This window comes from Talpa europaea (genome assembly GCF_964194135.1).
Source record: "Talpa europaea genome assembly, chromosome: 11".
Lineage (NCBI taxonomy): Eukaryota > Metazoa > Chordata > Mammalia > Eulipotyphla > Talpidae > Talpa > Talpa europaea.
This window is the reverse complement of record NC_140078.1, coordinates 9,970,604-9,992,836: the sequence shown is the minus strand read 5'-3', so window position 1 is coordinate 9,992,836 and position 22,233 is coordinate 9,970,604. Positions and strand designations below refer to the sequence as shown.

At 51.1% G+C, this 22,233-nt stretch overlaps 2 protein-coding genes across 2 annotated transcripts; one reads left to right on the top strand and one right to left on the bottom strand.

Annotated features, from left to right (window-relative positions):
• Positions 1-6,874: 6,874 nt before the first annotated feature.
• SYS1 (SYS1 golgi trafficking protein) lies at positions 6,875-10,241 on the top strand (the record flags this gene model as incomplete). The annotated part of the gene is made up of 3 exons (XM_084246454.1): positions 6,875-7,036; positions 8,602-8,669; positions 9,856-10,241. The coding sequence occupies 3 exons, from the start codon at positions 6,875-6,877 to the stop codon at positions 10,094-10,096; spliced, it is 471 nt and encodes a 156-aa protein (XP_084102580.1). The 3' UTR covers positions 10,097-10,241.
• Positions 10,242-14,420: 4,179 nt separating this feature from the next.
• On the bottom strand, positions 14,421-21,559 carry TP53TG5 (TP53 target 5; the record flags this gene model as incomplete). The annotated part of the gene is made up of 4 exons (XM_084246620.1): positions 14,421-14,928; positions 16,256-16,386; positions 16,545-16,619; positions 21,542-21,559. The coding sequence occupies 4 exons, from the start codon at positions 21,557-21,559 to the stop codon at positions 14,421-14,423; spliced, it is 732 nt and encodes a 243-aa protein (XP_084102746.1).
• Positions 21,560-22,233: the final 674 nt, after the last annotated feature.

Sequence of the window (22,233 nt, the reverse complement as noted above, 5' to 3'; positions counted from 1 at the left end):
AACGTTTACATAGCTTTCTTCACAGCAGTCTCTAAAATTTATATGTACACAATTATTTCTTTGTTTTCTTGTTTATTGTGTATCCAGTAGATCAGAAGCTCACCCAGGAGAGGGACTAGGTCTGTTTCGCATACCCAAAGGCTATCATAGGGTCTGCTACATAGTAAACATTCAATAAATATTTGTTGGATGAGTGAATGAAGGCACCTTCTGCTCTCTTGCCTTCCCTCCACCCACTCCGCTCACCTCCCAGGGGTGTTGTGGGCTGATAATGAGCTGTAATTCTTGGGTGAGTCTGACAGCATGGCTTCCATCCCTCCCTCTGCTTGCTCATCTCTCAGTCCCGGCCACACAGGCTTCCTTGCCCACAGATAGGCCAACTTCATTCCTGCCTCAGGGTTTTGGATCTATTTGGAATATTCTTCCCAGATACCCAGTTGGCTCCATCGTTCGTTTCAATGCCACCTGTTCGAGGAGGTCTCTGCTGACTGCCATTCCTGAGTTCCTTTCACCTTCCACCTCTCTCAGTCTCTCCCTTCAAACCCCCATTTTTTTTCATAGCACTTCTCACTACTTAATGTTGAATTTTACATTGTTGGTTGAAGTTTTGATTGTCTGTCTCCTCCCTGAGAATATGAAGTCCAAGACGTCAGAGTTTTTCCTCTTTGTTCATTTTATTCATTTGTGTCTGACTCCCTGACTGGATGGATGGATGATAAGGAAGGTGAAGAAAACCGCTGTTGTTCTTAAAGCCTGCAATCTTTCAAGGTCAGAGCTGGGAATCATGGGGCTGGGGGCGGGGAGGATACATTATGTGGGAGGAAGAGCAGAAAGTCTGAAGACGGATGGTGAATGTTTCAGAAAATGTCACCTCTCTCTTTCCTCCTCAGGGTATCTTAGACCTGGGCAACCAATCTTTGGAAGAGAGAAGGCCCTCTGCCCAGAGGTGAGTCACCCACTGGAGTGCCTGGCATCACCCATCCTTCACAGAGAGATGGTTCACAGAAAGATGGTTCACAGAGAGACGATTCACAGAAAACCACTGACCTTTGAGCACAGAACACAGAAAATCAGCTCTTTGCTCCCCTCTGGTATAAGAGAGTGTGGGAGGTGCCTGGTGTGGAAAGACCAAAGCTCCAGAGGTTTTTTAACCTTGGTCACTCCAGCTGAGTACTGACTGAGTGGCCATCACTTCCTTCTCTGAGCCTCAGTTTCCTCATCTATAAAATGGGAGCTGTATATACCTGCCTCCCCAGGGTGACGGGGACGCTGAGATAAGGCTATGTGGGCGAAAGCCCTCTGGGGACTGTACTGTCTACTTCTTTTTTTTTTTTTTTTTTTTTTTTATAGAGGCATGCTTTATTTATTTGTTTGCTGGTTTGTTTGTTTGTTTTGTTTATACATGCACTGGGTACAGTCAGAAGCGCTGGAGGGTGAGAGAATTCACCAGAGCCAGAGCGGGGAGCAGAGCAGGCAGAAGGACCGAAGTACACTGCTGAGGGGAGCAGCGGGCGGCAGGAGAGGTCTGCACGCCATGTGGGACCCTCCTCTGGTGGCCGGGGAGCAGCCGGGGATCGAACCGGCGCCGCAGAGGCCGCATGCAGTTTCGCAACCCAGCGCTCAACCACTGCGCCACCGGGGAGGCCCTGTACTGTCTACTTCTTATGGGGCACTGGGAGGAGGAGGGAGTGTGTGGCGTCAGACTAACGGGTGGTGTGGTTTTGAGGAAATGGTGTCCTTTCTCTGAATCTCAGCCTCTGCGTATGTGTTAAGTGGGACTATTAATTGTATCAGCAATTCACAAGCCTATGTTAGAAATTAAATAGCACTGCAGCCCTGTCCTGTCTTGCCACTGCTTCTCTTTGCAGTGTATTTCAATAAATCTGCCTTTCTGTTCTCCAAAAAAAAATTAAATAAGGGTTAAATGAGATAATATATGTATCATGCACACAGTAGGGACTCAGCAAATGTTCCTCCCCAAATGCAGGCACACACAGCCTTTAAAACAGTTTGTGGGCCTTCCCTGGTGGCGCAAGGGGTTAAGCACAGCACCATGAAGCAACCCACAGACTCTGCAGCACAAGTTCGATCCCTGGCCTGCCAAGGAGCAACCCACATGGTTCAGCAGATCTCTCTTGTCTCGCCCGCTGCTCCCCTCAGCAGTGTATTTCAATAGATCTGCCTGTTCTGCTCCCCACTCTGTCTCTGGTGAATCCTCTCACCCCCGCCCCAGCCCCCACATCTCTGGCCTGTACTCCAGCTCTTGTATGCATAAATAAATAAATCTTTTTTTTTTAAGATTTATTTATTTATTTATAAATAATCTATTTAAAATAATCTATTTATAAATAATTTATTTAAAATAAATCTTTATACAAGATTTATTTATTTATTTATACAGTCAGAAGCGCAACGAGGGTGCGAGGATTTACCAGAGCCAGAGCGGGGAACAGAACAGGCAGACTGAGGAAGGACACTGCTGATGGGAGCAGCTGGCTCGGCAGGAGAGGTCTGCACGCCATGTGGGACCCTCGCCCTGTGGCCGGGGATTGAACTGGCGCTGCAGAGGCTGCGGCAGCTTCGCAGCCCAGCGCTCAACAGCTGCGCCACCAGGGGAGGCCCAATAAATAAATCTTTTTTAAAAAAATTTAAAAAATAAAACAGATTGGGTAACAAAGGGTTCTCTGTGTAGAGGAGAAAACGAGCGGGAGGAAGGGATAGGTGCTTGTTCTGTCTTTCACTCTCTCCTTTCCTCCCTCCCTCCCTTTCCTCCTCTCTTTCCAGTTTCCCTTCTCCAAGTGAGGAACTCACTAGCCGAAGCCCAATGCGCTCACCCATGCTCAGATCAAGCAGCCCAACGCTGGCCTCCCACAAGGAGTTTCCAGAGTGTGAGCGCAGAGTTGCATAACCTGAGACACGTGTCCCCCCTGAGGTGTTTGCATTAAACATTCCCTGAAAGAGAACTGCAAGCGGCAAGGCTGGCAGCTGTGGGGGGGAGGGGGGAGAGAAGAAGGGAGGGGGAGGGGGAGGGAGGGGGGAGGGAGGGGAGATTGGGGCGGGGTGGTGAGAGGAGAAGGGCTGCGTTCACTGAACTCTACCACGTACCAGGCACTGCTTGTGCGGGAGCAGGAGGTGTCGCCTGAGAGATAAATCTTACAGCTCCCACATCCCAAGGGAAGAAATAATAGCAATAATTAATATTGCTAACATTTTCATTGTTTGACTGCATATTAGGGAGTTCCATTAGGAAGTACACGATCCCCATTTTACAGAGGAGGACACTGAGGCTCAGTTGATGTAAACCCCCCCCTCAACCTGGCAAGGCAGCAGTAGAACCCCGACATTCCCCAAGGGATTGGTGGGTGTGGATATGGAAAGCACGCCCTGTAACTGTCCTCACGTACCCACAACGGAGTCCCAGTGTGAGAGTGACGAGCAGCCCTGCACCCAGAGGACAGTGTGTCCCAGCTTGTGGCTGTTCGTCATTCTGCTTCTGACCTAAAGTTTAAAATTTCATTCATAAGTTGAGACCACAGACTTGGCAGCGTAGGAAGGGCCCTTGGAGATCAGCTCTTCTAGCCCAACCCCCTCATATTACAGATGGAAAACAACCCTGAGGCCCAAAGAGAGGCATGGGCCTGGCAAGGTCACGGAGCAATTTTCTGTTAGAGGGAAGAGCTGGTGAGAGGTCACTGACAGATCATTTCGTTCTCTAGTTACCCAATGTGACTGTGCCTCTGAATCACTCGGGAACTCTTTAAAAATACAGATTTCTGCACTCTGCCTTCAGACCTCAGATTACAACAAGACCTGCGACTCTGCGCATTTAACATGTTCCTCAGAGTATTGAGGTGGCACGGGGCCATGAACTGCGCTTGGAAGCTGGCGTCCATTCAATTGCATAATTTGAGATACTAAGACCCAGCATGGGACATGCCAGAGGCAAGTCACTTGGACCCTAATTTGGGCTTTGTGATGTGAACCCAGAGCTTTTTCTTACTGTCCCGAGTGCCTCTGGTCACATTCTCAAAACGAGCCAAGGAGGCTGGCCCAGGGACTGACTTACTGTGGGTTTCTCCAGCTTTTGGTTTCTTTGTTGGACCCAAATTAAGACACTGGATGGCACTCGTTTCTGGGGCTCAGGCAAGATGGGAAATCAAGAGCTGAAATCTTAAAGGGGAAAGGAATCTGAAACAGGCTGTCCTGCAGGCCAGATGGGGTTTTCCAGAGATGATGTCAGCTGCTCCGGGCATGACATCACACATTCGGCTCCTCCTGATTCAGGCTACCTGTGCTTTCCATTTCAGAACAGGTAGGAAGGGCCTGGCTTCAGGAGAAGATGGGGAAGGCCTAGGTGTGGCAAAAGGCACCAGACTCCAGGAAGGGCCACACTTGCCAGCACCATGAAGGAAGAGGAAGCACCACTTGCCACTAGGGGATTTATGTTAACCCCCTGGAACACTTCCTGAACCTCTCTTCCATCTCTCCTTAATCTCTCACCCTGGAGCAATTTGCGACAAGGTATTCATTGTTCCTTTTCCTCTCCCTACCTCCCACTTCCACTACCTATTATTAGGTCTCCCTCCTTTCTTTTCTTTTTCCCCTGAAATGGCATTTGTGTTTGTAGTCAATGTCCTGGGTTTGAATCCCAGGGCAGCACCCCCAGGAGTTCTCTGACCTAGCTGGAGTCAAGCCCCTTCTCTGAGCCTCGGTTTCCTTTCCTTTAAAAAGGGGGGATAATATCTATTTTCTCAGTCTGTGAGGCTACAACACTATCACATAGATACTTCATAATAGAAGATGTTTTCTCAGAAACACTAGATCATGTGAGTAATAAGTGAGTGGACTGGAGGGATTCGAATATATTTTTGTTGAACTGAATTGAGGCACCTAAAAAAAAATTAAAGTGGAAAGCACTTAAGAAATCTTTGGGTCTTAATGATTTTCCAGTTCAACTGAACTGTTTACAGTATTTCAAAATGATAAGGGAAATCACATACTTACTCATGATAAAGACTCAAGTTTCTTTACTTTTGTCTGGAAATTGTATCAACTCAAAGAGATAACACAGTTATCACCTACTGTCCCGAAGTTCTGATTGGCAGTTACCTGGGTCTTTGATAAGTTCTTTTTAATGGTAAAATAATTAGTGAAGGGCATATTGAATGTTGGAAAACATTAATCTTGTCCAACCTGTAATTTCTTAAACAGAGAAACTGAGGTTTAAAGAAGGAAGTAGCTTGCTAGCCACACAGCTAGTAGAACTGGCTCTAACATTCCAGATTTTCCCCTGGATTTTAGTTACTTCCCTCTCTTCCGCTGGGGAAAAGGGGAATCTAGAATCAAAGAAGTTGAGGGGTTTGGATCGGCTGGTGCAGAAATAAAGTGACTCATCAACTTGTTGTTGCCCTTTCTCAGTTGACTCATTCGATAAATATTTACTGACCACACTATTTGGGCTTAGAGGAGAAGGAACAGACAAACATTCCTGATGTAAAGCCGAATCAGGGTCTGCTCCCACCTATCACTTACTAAGAGATTGTGCCTACCCCCCCATTAGAATACCCACGTTACAAAATACTCACTACTCTGGTTGTGTCTGAGGATTCGGATCATTTCATTTGACAATGCCCAAGTGTTCCTGGCATCCAGCAGGCAGGAAATCAGTGCTGTGGGAAACACCCGAATTCTAATCCTGATTGCCACTAACTCAGTATCTCTAGTTGCTTTCCTTCTCTGGCCCTTAGTTCAATCTGTAAACTGGGGAGAGTGGCGAAATCAAGTGTGGAAGGGCTGGAAGTTTCATATTATTTTTAAAAAAGATTTATTCATGCAAACAAGAACTGGGGTACAGGCCAGAGGTGGGTGGGGCGAGAGGATTCACCAGAGACAGAGTGGGGAGCAGAACAGGCAGATTGACCAAAGTACACTGCTGAGGGGAGCAGCGGGCGAGCCAGGAGAGGTCTGCTGCGCCATGTGGGTAGCTCCTTGGCTGGGGATCGAACCCGTGCTGCAGTGGCTGCGACTTGCTTCATAGGTTGCATCTTTACACCCAGCGCCACCAGGGAGGCCCTGGAAGGTTCATATTCAATTACTCCAGAGTTTAACTAAAAAAAATAGACATGAGGAAACTAGACTGAAAACAGAGTCAACGCTCATCATCTCGTTAAATCCCAAACACCTTTCCCTGGTCCTCGGCCACCCCGCTCACTTCCCCAGCCGTCCTCGTGTTCCTCAAGACTCCCCTCTAGAGGGCAGTCATGCTCTACGGCTCTCTCGCCTCACTTCCGGTCGCCTTCATTCTTCCCTCTGCGCATGTGCGCACGTCACTCCCCGGGGCCCTCGCCTCGCGTTAGGTGGCTCTCAGGAGATTGCGGCCAGTACGCCTGCGCATCACCAGCCCCGCCTCTTCGTCGCCGTCCCCGGAAACGCTTCTTTCCTACGCAGTCGCTGCGGCAGCAGCTGTCGCGGGAGCTGCCTCTCTAGGCCGCCAGGGCCTCTCCTCCATGGTTCCGTCTGTCAGTGTTGTTTGGGGGGGCCACCCGGTGAGGCTGGGCCGCGCCTCGACGCTTGGCCCCTCGAGTCGGCCAACGGTGAGTGAACCCCAGCGGAGCTTAATTGCGGGCGGGAGCCGGGCCTCCGGGCTGGGCGGGATTCCCCTTCGCCCCGGGGGGAGATCTGGCCTCCTCGCTGCCCCTCCAGTTCCTAGGACGGGCGCGCCCCCCTCCCGCCTGTCCATCCCCCCGGGCGGGTCGGCGTTGCCATGGTGACGGCCGGCTGGCTGAGGCCCGGCGTGTGTCCTCGCAGGTGCGGTGAACGTCCGAGGTCCATGGTTCGGCGGCGCTGACTCGGGTCCGGGCGGGCCAGTTCCGGCATGGCGGGCCAGTTCCGCAGCTACGTGTGGGACCCGTTACTGATCCTGTCGCAGATCGTCCTCATGCAGACCGTCTACTACGGCTCGCTGGGCTTGTGGCTGGCGCTGGTGGACGCGCTGGTTCGCAGCAGCCCTTCGCTGGACCAGATGTTCGACGACCAGGTAGGGGCCCCGTGCCGGCGCCGGCGGAGTCTCGGCCTCACCTGTCCCCAGGGATGGAGAGAGTTTGTGACCCGACCCTGGTGGGCTCTAGACCCGCTGGACCACCTTTTCTGATTTGTGGCCCTTGGAAAGGGATCTTACTTCTCCGAATCTCGGGTGCCCCGTCCATACAATGAAGTGACCGTAAGAGAGGTCGATTCATACAATGGACAGGACCTGTTCCAACAAACAGGCGTGCATTCCGGGCATCCTGGTACATCTCCTGACACTCTGAGGAAGTGAGTTCTCTGCTGAGCCCCAGATTCTCAGGTGCCAGATTGTGAAAGAGGAGAGATAAAAGAACATTCCCAGGGGTTAGATGGAAACTGCCTGGACTTTGGCTTCCCTTTAAGTTCCATTTACTACTTGGTGACCTGGGACAAGTGTTGTCACCTCTTTGAACTTCAGTTTTCCTGTCTGCAAAATAACGAGACCAGTAGTGTAGAGGTCGTGGACTGCAAAGAGCCTGTACTTTGGATTTAGAAAGACTTAGTGTCCAGTCTAGGCCCAAGCACACTAGCTGTGGAACTTGAGGCAAGTGGCTTCACCTTTCTGAGCCTGGTTCTTTTGCTGGAACCTGGGTAGAATAATCCTCTGCAAGATGTTATGTCAGAGGGCCTAAAATACTAAAGTGCTTTATAAAGCATAATGGAGACCTGAGATATGTTATAGGATCATGAACACTGTTCTTGGAGCCAGGAGAACAAGGACGGAATCCTCGTCCTGCTACTTATTTTGTATAACCCATGGGCAATTTATGATCTAAAAAGAGCTAAGAGTAACAATAATAACTTTGCAAGGTTGTTGGGAGAGTGTTATGAGATAATGGATGTTGGAGGCCTTCGTGAACTGAGAGTATTGTGCAGGTGTTTGGTATTCAGCACTTTTTTGTCAAAAGGTTGTACACCCACCAGGTGTCTAGTCGTAACTCTTAGGAGCCTCTGTCCTCCTGGAAAGGGCATGTGGGAATCCTGGATGTTTGTCAAAGAGCCATCTTATGCACACAACCTGAATTCTAGACCACAGTTTGGCAAGCCTTTTCCTAAACAGCAAGATTGTAAAGACTTTATTAAAAATCACAACTGATCAAGTCTGACTTTGTTTTACCAAAGCAGCCCTAGACAGTACTAAGGGAATAGGGTGGCATTGTTTGGATGACTTTATTTACAAAAATCGGTGCCTGGCCCTGGACTCTCAATTTTGCTGAATTGTTTCAGATCTTACCCTTGGCTATTTATACGCTATATCACTTTGGGCATGTTCTTCTTGAGCTTTTATTTCTCCTTTGTAAGATGAGATAATTACCCTTTCCCAGCTGCTGGGACAGGTCAAATAAGATACCATGATGGATGTCTGCAAAAACACCTTGTTGGAAATCGGTTGCCATACAGATGAAGGGGAGGGGTGGGCGGAATTGTCTCTGCCCTGGGAAGAATGCTTGTTCCTTGGAGGCCTGCAGGGATCCTGGGACCAGTGGCTCTGCCAAGACACTTCTCTGGCATTTTTCCCTTGTGATTCTCCTTCAGATCCTGGGTTTTTCCACTCCTCCAGGCCGGCTCTCCATGATGTCCTTCGTCCTTAACGCCCTCACCTGGTGAGTATCACCAGTTTTGCTCTCTAGCTTTTGGGGTCTTGCAATGGAACTAACTTTCTAAATTTGGAGTGTGATAGACTGCTGCTTGTTCAGGGGACTGGTGTATGCAAGTGGGTGGCAGAGGCTAGTTCTGGGACTGGCGCCATCATAGGGCATCGTCCATCGCTGTTGTGACTTGCCTACCTCTTACGTCACTGTGCATGCGGCCTGTGGACATCTTCCATTCTCAGATCGCTTCCCTGAAGTGGAATGAAGTGAGGAATTGGATTGGAAGTCAGGAGAACTACTGGGTTCTAGTCTTGGTCTGTGCTCCACATTTCTCCTCCTCTCAGGGCCTTGGGCTCCCCATCAGCACATGGAGAGGTATGGCTGGGTTACATCTAAGATCACTCATGACCACTGCCTGTCTCCTGAGAGGCGCTTTATCCTGGTGATGAAGATCTCAGGCTCAGGAGGCAGACTCACTTGGCTTTGAATCTCACCTTTACCTCTAGTCTAGTGACTGTGGACAAGTTAATCTGTCTTAGCTCGTTTCCTCATCAGTAAAGTGAAGCCAGTGATATGACCCACCTCATACTGGTACAGAGTCAATGAGTTAATTCATGGGACATACCTAGAACAGTGTCTTCCATGTTATCATTTCTAACCGTATGCTCAAGGTTGAAAACTGCTGGGTTTTGACCTAATTTGGCTCCTATATATGTTCTTTTAGGCTCACACTGATGTCAGCCCACACATGGTATTTTAAAATATTTTTTCAGTTAGTTGAAAATCAGGATATTTTATATAAAAATAAATCCAGATTTCTGGCTTCTCTAGAAAAATGGGAAGATGAATTGACTCTAAGCCAACCTTCTAGCATGGCGATTTGCCCACTTGCAAGCAGCTGTTGTTCCCACTCTAGAAGGAACTTGTATGCTTCAGGGTGCCACAGTCCTCACCAATCCCGAGGATTCCCTGCGACCATTGACATTTATCGTCAGTACTTTCTGTATTAATTCTCCCTAGCCTGAGTCACTCCTCATTAGCTGCTAGGGTCCTGTAGGCATCTAATTTTGTAACCCTTTACATTTCTCTCACTTGCTTTTGTACACTCTGCTGCCTGTGTAATCGCCCCCACTCCCAAATAACGTACTCTAAGGCCGGGACAACCCAGTGACAACTCGCTGCTGTCCTCTCCCCACAGTGCCCTGGGCTTGCTGTATTTCATCCGGCGAGGGAAGCAGTGTCTGGATTTCACTGTCACTGTCCATTTCTTTCACCTCCTGGGCTGCTGGTTCTACAGCTCCCGGTTTCCCTCGGCGCTGACCTGGTGGCTAGTGCAAGCTGTGTGCATTGCGCTCATGGCTGTCATCGGGGAGTACCTGTGCATGCGGACGGAGCTCAAGGAGATCCCCCTCAACTCGGCCCCTAAATCCAATGTCTAGAATGAGGCCCTTTGGATACCCTGCTGGGTACTTGGCCCACTCGCCCCCACCACCACCACCAACAACACATTGGGCTGCTCAGAACCTCCAGATGAGGTTGGGCCCAGGTCTGAGAGGAACCCTGCAAATGTGAAGTCTCTGTTGGTGAGGGAGAGTGAGTGAGGCCTGGTGGAGAAGGCAGGTAGCAAGCAGATCACAGCTGCAAGGATGGCCTCTGACTGCCGAAGCCTTGGTATCTGGGAGGTCAGCGAGGGGACCTCTTTCAGGGGAATGACAGAGTTGGAACCATGTCACTCTTGAGCCATCATACCTGTCACCAGCCTGTTATTTTAAAAAAGAAAAAAATCAAGGATCTATGATTGGAGCAAACCGCTCTTCTAGTCTTCTATCTTGCCTCCCTGGGACAGCTCTGACCTTTGCCATGTTGCCGAACCACGGCTATTCTGTTTGGAGAAACGGTTTCCGGATCCACAGCCACAGAAAGAGATGTAGGTGCACAGTATTAGCTGTCGCCAGGGAGCGGCAGCAGGTGGAGGCTTCAGGAACAAGGGAAGTGCACGGGAGGGCCCGCGCCCTGCTCCACTGCTCCACTCGTGCAGACCCATGAATCCGTGACTGACTCTCAGTTCTCTCTGCTGGGCCCCGCCCTGCTGCCAGCTTTCAACATAGCAAAGAAGGACCCAGAGAAAAATCCCAGCATCCATCGCGTCCTGTCTTATCCTCACAGTTGGGTCACTGCCTGTTCTCGAGGAATGACCAGACAGCCCGGCTCTCACCGGAACTCAGGCAGTAGTTCCTTGTTCCTGCCTTATTTGGAATTCTCCAGTGGGAAGGGAACGGTGGGTGCCTGACCTCGCAGCTTGAGCTGTGTTGATAGTGCCGTGGGAGATAGGAATTTGCTGCTAAGAATTTTCTTTGGAGTGGGGTGTTTTCTGTGAGGGGCTTGCAGCTGTCCTTCCCAGGTATATAAATACAGTATTTTCCACAATTTTGCCTGTACTTCCTTTTTAATGCCATGGCTGGGACTGAGACCGCCACATAGCCAGACAAGGGAGCTGTCAAGAATTATTAGGACACCTCCATTCCTGGATCCCAGATTCTTCTTCTTTTGGCTAAAATACTGAGTGCAGGGGACTCCTTTGTCCCACTCCCTCTACCCGCAGCCCCCTCTGCTAGGCCTTGGATGGACCCCTGTCACCCAGTTTTTCTTTCATACCTGTGGTTTCTGAATTGCTCGGAGAAACACACTGGCCTAGACCCACTTTGGCATTGAAACCTTTGCTGTTTCTCTGGAGCCTGCCCGAGTGTGCTGTCAGTGGCCACTTAGTCCAATGAGCTAGGCGCCGTCACTTCCCTCACTTTCCAGGCACAGAAACTGAGCGCTAGGGGTGAACGGCCTTCTCTAACATCACATCGCTGACAGGAAGCTTGTCCTGTTTGCCTCAAAGCCTCATCTTTTCGTGTTCTAATCACCTTTGAGTGGTAAATGAGCCAGATGGGGGTGGGGGAGATATTCTCAGGAATCTGGATACCGTTTCAGCAAAAGGTTGTGTATGTGAACCTCAGATGGGCTTTTGAAAGTGCTGCTAGTTCATGAAAGTGGGCAACTTGGCAGCTGCTTATAACAGAGACAGCGCCAGCGCCATGCCCTGCCTTGAGGTTTCATTAACGTGAGGTGGCAGGGAAAAGGCCAAGCATTTCTTCAACCTTAGGGGCCTGTGGATGATCTAGACTTCACCGACATCAAGCCTCATTTGCTCAAAGCATCTGAAATGGAGCTTAGTATCCTCATTTTATAAATAGATGAACCGGGCTTTTTTAGAGGTCATGTGACTCAAGAGTCACTCTGATTCAAACACTCGAAGTTAATATTTCCCTTAGTTAACTGCCCAAGTAAAGATCTAGAAGAGGGGCCTTGGCTTGGCTAAACAAAGGAAGGTCAGTAGTGGAGAGACCCAGACTGTGGGACTGTGGGAAGCAGGTTACTATAGGCCCAAGTGCCAGCGCAGTAGAGATAAAGCCAGAAGGAATGAACTGCTAGGGTTTCCTCCGGAACGCAGGCTAACCTTGCTCCACAGTGGCGCCCTGGCCACTGCTTCCAGCCCAGGCCCGCAGGCTCCTATCTGCTGGCTGGCATTCCTGGTGGGCAGCCTGGGCCCAGCTCTAGCATCCAGTGGGGTGGAAGTTGACAAGTTCACCCAGCCCAGACCTTTCTGGCCCCTTCTTGGGCCTCCCAGGAAGACTAGTGCAGCCCCCCATCCTCACCCCCATCTCCCACTGGTTTTGCTTTCTTGGTTGGGAGCGTGTTGCCCTAACCATGACTGTCAACTGGGCAGGGCTGCAGTTCACTTAGAGGATGACAGAGTGGTAGGTGCTTGAGAGGAAATATGGAGTAGAAGTTTCTTTCAAATGTTCATGGAATTGGTGATGTCCAGAAAGGAAACCAAAATAGACACAACTCTGGAAATGGATGGGATGAGTGCAGACTGGGTGGGAAAAGCTACAAATGGAGGTTTACTAGGGTAGTGGGTTGGTCAGGAAGTTGGGGGAGGGGGGATGAGGAGTGCACAGAGGAGAAGCGAAGTTCCAGGATGCCCACAGGCAGTAAGAGGTTGGGAGTGCCCAGCAGACTCCTGGCTGCCTTACCTTACAGGGCCCAGCAGTACCCAGAAGAGAAGTCATGCCTCAGCCCCCCACCCCTCAGGCTGTCCATACGGCCCCCAGGGAAACAAGTTCCATTTTTTTCCCACACCTGCGCCATGGTTGTCCTGTCACAGAAGGATCCACAGTGCCCTTGGGTTTGGGTGGGGGGGACCCCCATCCATCCTTCTCGGTCTCTTCCAATTTTCTCCATCACCCTCCTGGCTCCCCCCGGAAGAGCTACGGTCTTGGTCCTGAAGTTTTTCTCCCCCAGCCCATGACTCCTGCCTACAGAGGGTGACCTCCCCAGCTGGGGTTGGAGGGTGAGCGCGGCTTGCCACAGGGGAGCAGTAGAGAAGCAGCACCAACCCCCACCTGACTCAGTGCTCTCGGGAGTGGGCACATTTCTAGACCCACATGACACCCATTTATTGACCCCAACGCAGCCATCCGGGCTCCAAGCAGGGCCTTGAGAGCTGAACGCTCCCTTGTGCCTTTCCCCCTTCTGAAATGGATTGGGGGCCACTGGGGACCTAGATGAGCTTTCTTGTTCCCCCTCTTCCTAGCAGTGTGAGCCCAGGCGGGCCACTCCCCATCTCGGCCCCTCTCCTGACCCCCTAGGTTGGCAGGCCATTGTGAGACAAGGGGCAGCCCCCCCCCCCCCCGACAAATCCCCTTCTCTGTGACTTCACGGAGTTCCCCGCCCGGGGGCCGGCCCGCAGGGGAAAGGCGCGGCCCCTGGCGTCCCGTCCCGGGGCCGGGGCGGGGGGAGCCTGGAGTCACACGCCCTCCCGCCTCACCCCGCCGAGCGCCTCCTGCCGTCACCGGGTCAGCCCGACAAACAGGCAGCGCCTGCGGCACAGTCGTCAGTGTCACGCGGGAGATTTTATTTGTAGGCCCGCGTATTTCCCACCCCCCCGCGGCTCCGTGGATCGCGGTCGCTGCCCCTCCTCGCGGCTCGGCGGGCGCCCGGGTCGCGCACCTGCGCGGAGACCGCGGGTTAGTCAGGCGCCCGGGCCGCCCGCAGGGGGCGCTGCCGCGCGGGCCGGGCTCGGGAAGCGCCGCGGCGCGGCGGGGCGGGGGTCGGCCCCCGGGAGCTGGGGGTTGCAGGGGAACCCCGCTTTCCCCGGCGCCCCGGGCCCTCCACTCCCTCCCTCTCTCGGGACCTCAGTTTTCTCATGGAGGGGCTGGGATAGCTTCTGCCTTTTGTTCCGCACGCTCCTTCTCCCCATTGTTTGCTCAGAATAATCTTATCTGGGGCTTAAATAAATGGTAAGACATGGAGAGTTGATTTGTTCTCACAGGGCGGGGCAGCGCCTCACTAGCCACTTCTCCTCCCCCACACTTGGAAATCCCTAAACTCGCTTACTCAGACCTGTGTGAGGGTCTGAGTCACAGCAGTTATGGGCCCTGCTGAGGCCTCCAGGCAGTGGGGTGGCCCCCTCACAACCCACACCTCACACCCCACCTCAGAGGAGGATCCCAGAAGCTCCCACCTAGCCACAGCTACCTGCTGTGTGGCCCTGGTCAGGGGCTTCCCTTCTCTGGGCTTCCCTTTCTGGGCAGGAAGTTGGGGCCTCCCAGCACTGCCAGCCCTGGAGGCTCAAGCAGGAGCCCTCTGACTCTGGGGCCACCTCTGCATGGGGGTGGGGCTGTGTCTCACCCTGGCCTGGCAGTGGCCATGTCACACCCTGTAGGGGTGGCACATAGGCAGCTCCAGCGATGCAGAGCAGAAGCGGGTACAGCAGCGCTTGACCCAGCGCCGCGTGGACGATCTGCACATCACCTTGGGCCCCGGGAGGCGGACACGTGTGGGCAGCCCTTCAAACCAGATCCACTGGCCAGCCTCTTCTGGCTGCTTCGGGTCCCACTTGGGGGTTCTGTGCCGGTGGATCTTCAGGAAGACGACTCGGGGGTCCCTAAGCGGTGGTCTCCTACCCTGGGCTCCAGGACTAGTGATCAGGCCACGATCCCGTGATGTCCTTGGGACCTCAAGTTCCACCTGCTCTTCTTTCTGTGGCTCTACAGCAGGCGACTCCTTTGTCTTATTCCTCTTCCCCCATTTCTCCTTGGGCTTTGATCCCTCAGGCTCAGGCTCCTCAGTCTCCCCTTTGAACCTCAGTTTCTTCTTGGGGCACATGGCTCCTTGGAGCACTGCATTATTTTGTTTCACGTTCTTGTGGACCTCAGTCCTGGCAGGGAGAGGACAGCAGTCAGCAGAGCAGGACTAAGCCCTGGTCCTCTGCTCTTGCCCAGACACGTGCTGTGTAGCCAGCTGCGGGGAGAGAGCCAGAGGCAGCCTGGAAAGAAACCTCTCTGCCCCTGGTGTGATTGTGCCTGGTGGGAGAGTCTGTGACAAGTATTGGCAGAGGGGGCGTGAGAGGCTGGGGGCGCGAGAGGCTGGGAAAAGGCCATGGCTAGTGGTTAGGACACCTGGAGATAGAGGCCTGTGTCACTAGGTCACTAGGTTAGGGATCTGCCTCTCTGGTTTCAGTGGATGGGGGTTCTGTTCTATTTTTCAAATTGTGTCCCAAGAAATCTTAGGATTCTGTTTCATTATCTCAAATGCCCTGTCCCCCAGGAGAGACCTTCACCCCAACCACACAATTGGGGCTCGGGGGCAGATATTTGGAGATTCCACTGCTTTAAAAAGGTCGGAGAAATGTGGACTAGATGATCCTGATGCTTCTTTTTGGTGCTAACTCACTGTGTCTAAAAGGCCAACTCAGGGAGATGGGTCCAGAGAGGCACAGGAGGCACTGAGTGCTGGATGGGCTCCCTGAAAGGTGTCTGCCTTTGACTGTGCCCCCTGCAAAGTGGCAGCGCTGTCCTAGCTGAGCATGTGCGTGTAGTGGGGAGGCCCCAGGCTCGAGGTGACAACACTAGTGATGGCTCCTGTAGACTGAGTGCCCGCTCGGTGTCAGGCCTGGCGCTGTACAATAGCCCTGCAGAGTAGGAGTGGGGTGGAGAGCACCCGGCCCTCAAGAGACAGACAGACTGAGGGTCAAGTTCTGCCTCTTCTGTCTGTGTGGTTTGGGGCAAGAAACTTAACTTCTCAGAAACTTAGTTTCCTTTTGTGTAAAACTGGGATAATTCAGTCTACCTCATGGGATTATTGTGAGGAATAAACTAAACAGGGTGAAGCCAGTGAAGTAGTTAGCAGGTGAAACAGCCTCAGCAGGATGGGGAGTCTGCAGGGGACTCTCAGGAGTGTTGCCTTGAGAGGGGAGGGAAGAAAACAAGAAGCAGGTACTCCCCTAACTGGCCAATTATGACCTTGGCACTGCCCACAGCTCTGCTCTGGAGAGGAACTGGCTTTGCACCCTGACCCTGCTACGTCCCGGCTCAGTCACGTTACCTTGTGAGCCTCAGCTTTCCTCCAGGAAGACGGGCTCACGTGTGCCTTTCCCACAGCGCCTTTGTGAAAATTAGGCACTTCTAAATTCCTTAGCACAATGCCTGCTCCTGTAAGGATAGCGACTGGGTCCACGGTGGGAGCCACGGGAGGGCCAAGCTCACCTGGAGGAGATCCGGGGGGTCCTTGGGACTCTGATCAGTGACTCCCAACACCTTTTGGCCAGGGTGTGCATTTCTTGGATCCGGGGGTTTGAACTCTTGAGTACTTTCAGGAGCGACAAGTTTTTTATCACCTGCCAGGGTCAGGAAAACAGAAAAACAGAAGCTTCAGCTTTCCCATCCTGACTTTGGCCCAGCTCAGCTCATGTCAGGGCTGGGCCTGGTGACTCCTCCGGGGCCACTCAGTCAGGCATCTGGGAGCACAGGGACTCTCCTCGGTGAGGCATCTCACCATTTTAAGTCGGTTCCGCTCAATTACTGTGCTGACTGGCTTCTGTACAATGTCCTGTGACTCCTTATCTTGCTTCTAAGAGAGAGAGAGAGAGAGAGTGGGTATTACCACGGGTGGAGGCTCCCAGCACGCCGCCATTCAACCTCTCCATTTACCTGAGCTTGGTTGACCAACCCTGCACAGGGAGTTTTGTCATCTTGGTTTGGGGTGGAAAAGGAGAGACCGTTCTTAGCTCCCCTCACCCCCTTTGTCCTTCCCCTCGCACCCTCCCCTGCCCTGGTTGGACCCCTTAAGGCCCCCGGAGCAGATCCAGTCAGAAGCCCAACCTTGGAAATCACTCTAATCTCAGGTCTCTTCTTTACTGATGGACTCATGCTGGGGCTGAGGCCGCAGAGACAGCTGGAGCAAGACTGGTACCAGGTACTGCCTGCACACTGCCCTTCTCCACTCAGCCAACAGTCAGGCTGGGCATCAGCACGGCTGTGCTGGAGCCCCCAGGGAGGGGAGCTGTGACATCACTGAAATATGTGACAGCAGCAAGGCTGGGTCTCCAAGGAATATGTGTGTGGCTGGGTGGAGGGTGAGGGGGGAGCGCCCATCTGTGGGGAAACCACAGCCCTCCGCACTGACACCACCTCCCTGCCAGGCGAGAGGGTTATCTAGTATGGCTAACGAGAAAGCCATGCTTCAAAGAAGCTAAAAATTTACTCAGTTATTTACATAGCTAGGTAATGGTGGCACTGGAAACCTAGGGCTTGAAGTCAGCCTGTGAGACCAGGAGCCCCCAACCCCTGCGTCAACCTGTGTGGCTGTGGCACATCAGGTGCAGTACTAGAATAAAAGAAAATTCTTGCCCTCGAGGAGCTGACAGTCTAGTGGAGGAGAAGCAAGAGTGTGTGCTCAAACCCAAGTGTGTGTATGTGTGAGTATGATAAATATTACTGCTAGAAATCTAAAATAATAATATTTATAATACTCTTGTAAATTCCAGATAGCCAGTTTATTCTCAGAGTATTCTTTTCTTGAATTTCGACTAACTCTTGTATCCATAACAAACCTATGGCTGTAGTGGACAAACAAGTGTAGTTCCAAATGAATGTTGACTTTGTGCTAAAGAATAAGAGAAAGTGAAAGAACAAAGCTGTAGTACACTCATTCATCAACCACATGATTGACTTATTTACTCTGTTGGATCACAGTTGTCAGATACTGGAAGAATGTTTTTAGTTTTGTTTGTGTTGCTATTTACAATGTAACAGCTATAGAGGGACACAAGTTTATATTTAACCTGCATTATTAACATTTCCTCCCTTACTTTCTTAAGGCTAACCCAGGGGTCTTCATGTTCCTTCTGTAAAGGGCCAGAGAGTAAATATGCTAAACTTTGCAGGCCTTTTGGTTGCAACTACTTAAACTCTGCCTTTGTTGTGGGAAAGCAGCAAAGATAATATGCAAATGAATGGGCATGAGCATGGCTGTGTGCCAATAAAACTTTATTTACAAAAGTAGTTGGTGGGCTGGATTTGAACTTGGTCTTTGCAATCAATATAACAATATATCAAAGCCTGATTTATCTCATTTACCTAGTCCTGTGGTATAAATACCCCTATCATGGCTTTTCAAGCTACCAATGTGATATCACTGAATGCAGAGTTGCATACCACTGTATACACAGTCTATATTATGTAGTTACCATTAAGTAGTATATATGCAGTGTACAGCTCAACTGTATTTCTATAGGTGTAAAGACACACAAACACAGATAAGTGAAGGGTAGTTAAAAAAAATTAGAAATGATGAGTCTGGGCATTTTCACCTTTGTTCTTAATGTCATTAACTTAATTAAGTTTACGTAATTTAATTTTTAATGATGGCTGTGCTTAACACCCAGCCTACAGAGTTTTGAAAATGTAACAGGGTTTTGTAAGCTTATGAGTCAGTTCCAGCCTCCCGCTGTCAGATCAGATGGAAGTAAGTGTGTGGGCAGAGGGGACGTGAAGGACAAGGTAGAGTATTTGCTTTGCTAGAAGTGGGTGGGGGGGAAATCGTCACCAACAAGGTGAGAGTTGGCAGAGACCTGAAGGAAGTGAGGGAAGGGGAGAGGGTGGGCGAGGAGGCAAGGGCAGAGGGAGATGTGGTGAAGGGCTGGCACAGATCATGGCAGACTTTAAGGACACAGGCTACGCTAAGCCCTAGTGCTCAGCTGGCCACATCAGATTAACCTGAAGAGTTTGTTAACAACAGCTTCTCCAGCACCACCCCATTCATTGGGCCCAGCTGATGCCCAGCCCAGTGTGGAAACCATTTCATATCCCGCCACGCTTCTAGGGCAGAGAGGTGTGTGTTCAGAGGGAGTGCTCAACCCTGCCTGCCCTAGGTGTGGTTGGACTCCTTAAAGCCCTGGAGTAGATCCAGTCGGAAGTCCAACCTTGGGCTGCAGACGAAGCCTGGATTTCAGAGAAGCTGCTGCTGCTGCTGCTTTTTTTTTTTTTTAAAGATTTATTTATGTATGCATACCAGAACTGGGGACACGCCAGAGGTGTGGAGTGGTGAGAGGATTCACTAGAGACAGAGTTGGAACAGAACAGGCAGATTGACTGACATACACTGCTGAGGGGAGCAGCGAGCTAGTCAGGAGAGGTCTGCTGGCACCATGTGGGTTTCTCCCTGGCTTGGGATCAAACTTGTGCTGCAGAGGCTGCAGATAGCTTCATAGTTTGTGTCTTAACCCCTAGTGCCACCAGGGAGGCCCTCAGAGAAGCTTCTTGTATACAGATGTCCTTTATTATTCTAGTGAAGGTGGTGGGGGGTGGATAGATAGCTGCTGTGGTCCAGAAGAAGGAAGAAACAGAGGCGGTGACTCTGGAAGAAAGATATGGAGGACACTTGTTCTCCGCTCCCTCACCCTCTGCCTGCTTAGGCCTCCCCTCCTCACTAGCACAGCTGCAGCTCCTGTCAGCTGGACTCTGACTCTGGATGCTCTGAGGTCCTGGCGCCTGATAGGCTTCATCAGAGTCACGTATACCTGCCACTCAGCCCCTGGGCACCCAGGACCAGGGACCCACTGTGTGCCAGGGGTGGAGGACAGCAGACATGCTTGCTGTCAAGAAACACACAGCCGGAAGGCGAGGAACCCCTGGCATGTGGACTCGCTCCTCAAAGTCAAAGATTGTTGTCTTTTATTCATTGATAACCTCTCAGAGCCTAGAATAGTGCTTGGCAGATAATAGGTGCCCAAGTGGTTTTTGAAAAAATGGTGAAATACATAGCATTATCTTTGACAACACAGAGGACCAGCTGAGGAAGTCAGGGAGGCCTTTGTTGAAGTGGAGATGAGAAGTGAAGGGGGAGGAGAGGCTGGCCAGGCAAAGGAGTGTGAGGTGGGCAGGGCATTTTCAAAACAGGGGGAATTTAAAAAATGTAGGTGTGGAAGGGAATTGCAAACAGTTGTGTGTTGCTGGAGTAGAAAGTAAGAGGCAAGAGTGGCAGCAAGACACAGACTGCTCATGGCTTGACCTGGCACCAATATAATCCATAAAAACACTGATAAATTGGACTTCATATTAAGAATCTGCTCTTTAAAGGACCATTAAAAATGAAATGATAAGCCACAGTCTAGCAGAAAGTACTTGTAAAGCATATGTCTGACACAGGGATCCAAAATGTATTTAGAACTCTCAAATGTAAAATGGTGTGGCCGCTGTAAAAAACAGTACGGTGGTCCTCAAAGCATTAAAAAACAAAACAAACAAACAAACAAAAAACCAGAATTACCATAGGAGCCTGAGCACTCCTGGGTGCCCAGGGGCTGAGTGGCAGGTGTAGCTGACTCTGATGCGGCCTGCCAGGCACCAGGACCTCAGAGCAACCAGAGTCAGAGTCCAGCTGACAGGAGCTGCAGCTGTGCAGGTGAGGCGGGGAGGCCTGAGCAGGCAGAGGGTGAGGGAGCAGAGAGCGAGGGTGCTCCATGTCCTCCATGACACCATGAAAATTACAGAAAGAGGTGCTGGGTCACCGCTGCGTAGCGATGAAGCCCAGGCGCCTCACTTGGCCTCCTCTGTCACCACCTGGAGGCGCCCCTCTTTACCACAGTCCAAAGACTGAACTCCAGGCTTTCCCCTCTTGATTTCCCCCTCTGTCTACACCAGTGGAGACTGGGAATGAGTTTTTCCTCTACTCTTTTGTTGGAGTGGGCCGTTTCTTGTCAAAGATTTATGTCTTGCTTGGGTGTCGATTTCCGTCCTTTGACAAGAAAGAACAGATTTTCCTGGTGGTGGTTTCTATCTGTGCCTGTTTGGCATTTCCTAAATGGTTGCAAGTTTCTATGGGACTCTAGAAAAATGGAAACCAGGAGACCCACATTGTATCCTCTGGGGACTAGGGCTCCTAGCTGGGCTGCCTATATTTGTTTTATAGGACATACCCAGCTTTTTTTTTTTTTTTAAGATTTATTTATTTATTTATTTATACAAGCACTGGGTACAGTCAGAAGCGCGGGAGGGTGAGAGAATCTACCAGAGCCAGAGCGGGGAGCAGAGCAGGCAGAAGGACCGAAGTACACTGCTGAGGGGAGCAGCGGGCGGCAGGAGAGGTCTGCGCGCCATGTGGGACCCTCCTTTGGTGGCTGTGGAGCAGCCGGGAATCAAACCGGTGCTGCAGAGGGTGCAGGCAGCTTCGCAACCCAGCGCTCAACCGCTGCACCACCGGGGAGGCCCAGGACATACCCAGCTTTTAAAACTATACTCCGTGGGATGGACAGAGAGAAATGCGGCTCTGCTCCATCTTGTTGAGAACCAGAAATCCTCTCTTCAGACTTTTTATCTCGGTAAGTCGAAGCCAAAGATGTTTATGGTCACATAGTCCTTTCAAGAACTTGTGAGTCACCCTGAATGTTATTCAGGGCACTCTGTTAGACAGAAGCCATGCCCACAACTTCCTAAAGATAAGCTCTTCTCTTTGAGGCTTCTGCTCCAATGGCTGAGAGGCTACACCCTTACGCTTTCTAGAATCCCCATGGTTTGAGCCAGACACCTGTAATTTTCTGGCGGTCTTACTGAGTGGGCCTCTGAGGCCTTGCCTTCTCTGAGGTGGAAACAGAATATTTTATAGTCACATTCTCAGTTTCATGTTTGCATCATGTCTTCCCAGCAATGCCCTGAATGTGAGCTTTGCGAGGCAACCATTCCTGAATTTTATCATCATTTGGAGAGACTGAGAATTTTTACCATGAAATCCTGGCTCCTTCATATTTCAAAGTCCTTCCTTTTAGTTCAGGGCTTCTCAACCTCAATCCTATTGACATGTTAGAAAGAACTGATAATTCTTTGTTGTGGGGGGAGGGGTAGTGCTGAGAGGAGCTCTGTATTGTAGGGTGTTTAGCAGCCCCCCAGCCTCTACTCACAAGATACTGGTAGCAACCTTTCCGGTGTTTGTTTTTTTTTTTTAATTAAGATTTATTTATTTATGCATACAAGAATTGGGGTATAGGTCAGAGGTGTGGGGGGTGAGAGGATCCACAGAGACAGAGCGGGGAGCAGAACAGGCAGACTGACTGAAATCCACTGCTGAGGGGAGCAGCGGGGAGACAGGAGAGGTCTGCTGTGCCATGTGGGTAGCTCCCAGGCCGGCCTGGGATCAAACTCGCCACCAGGGAGGCCCAAACTCTCTAGTTTTGACAACCAAAAATGTC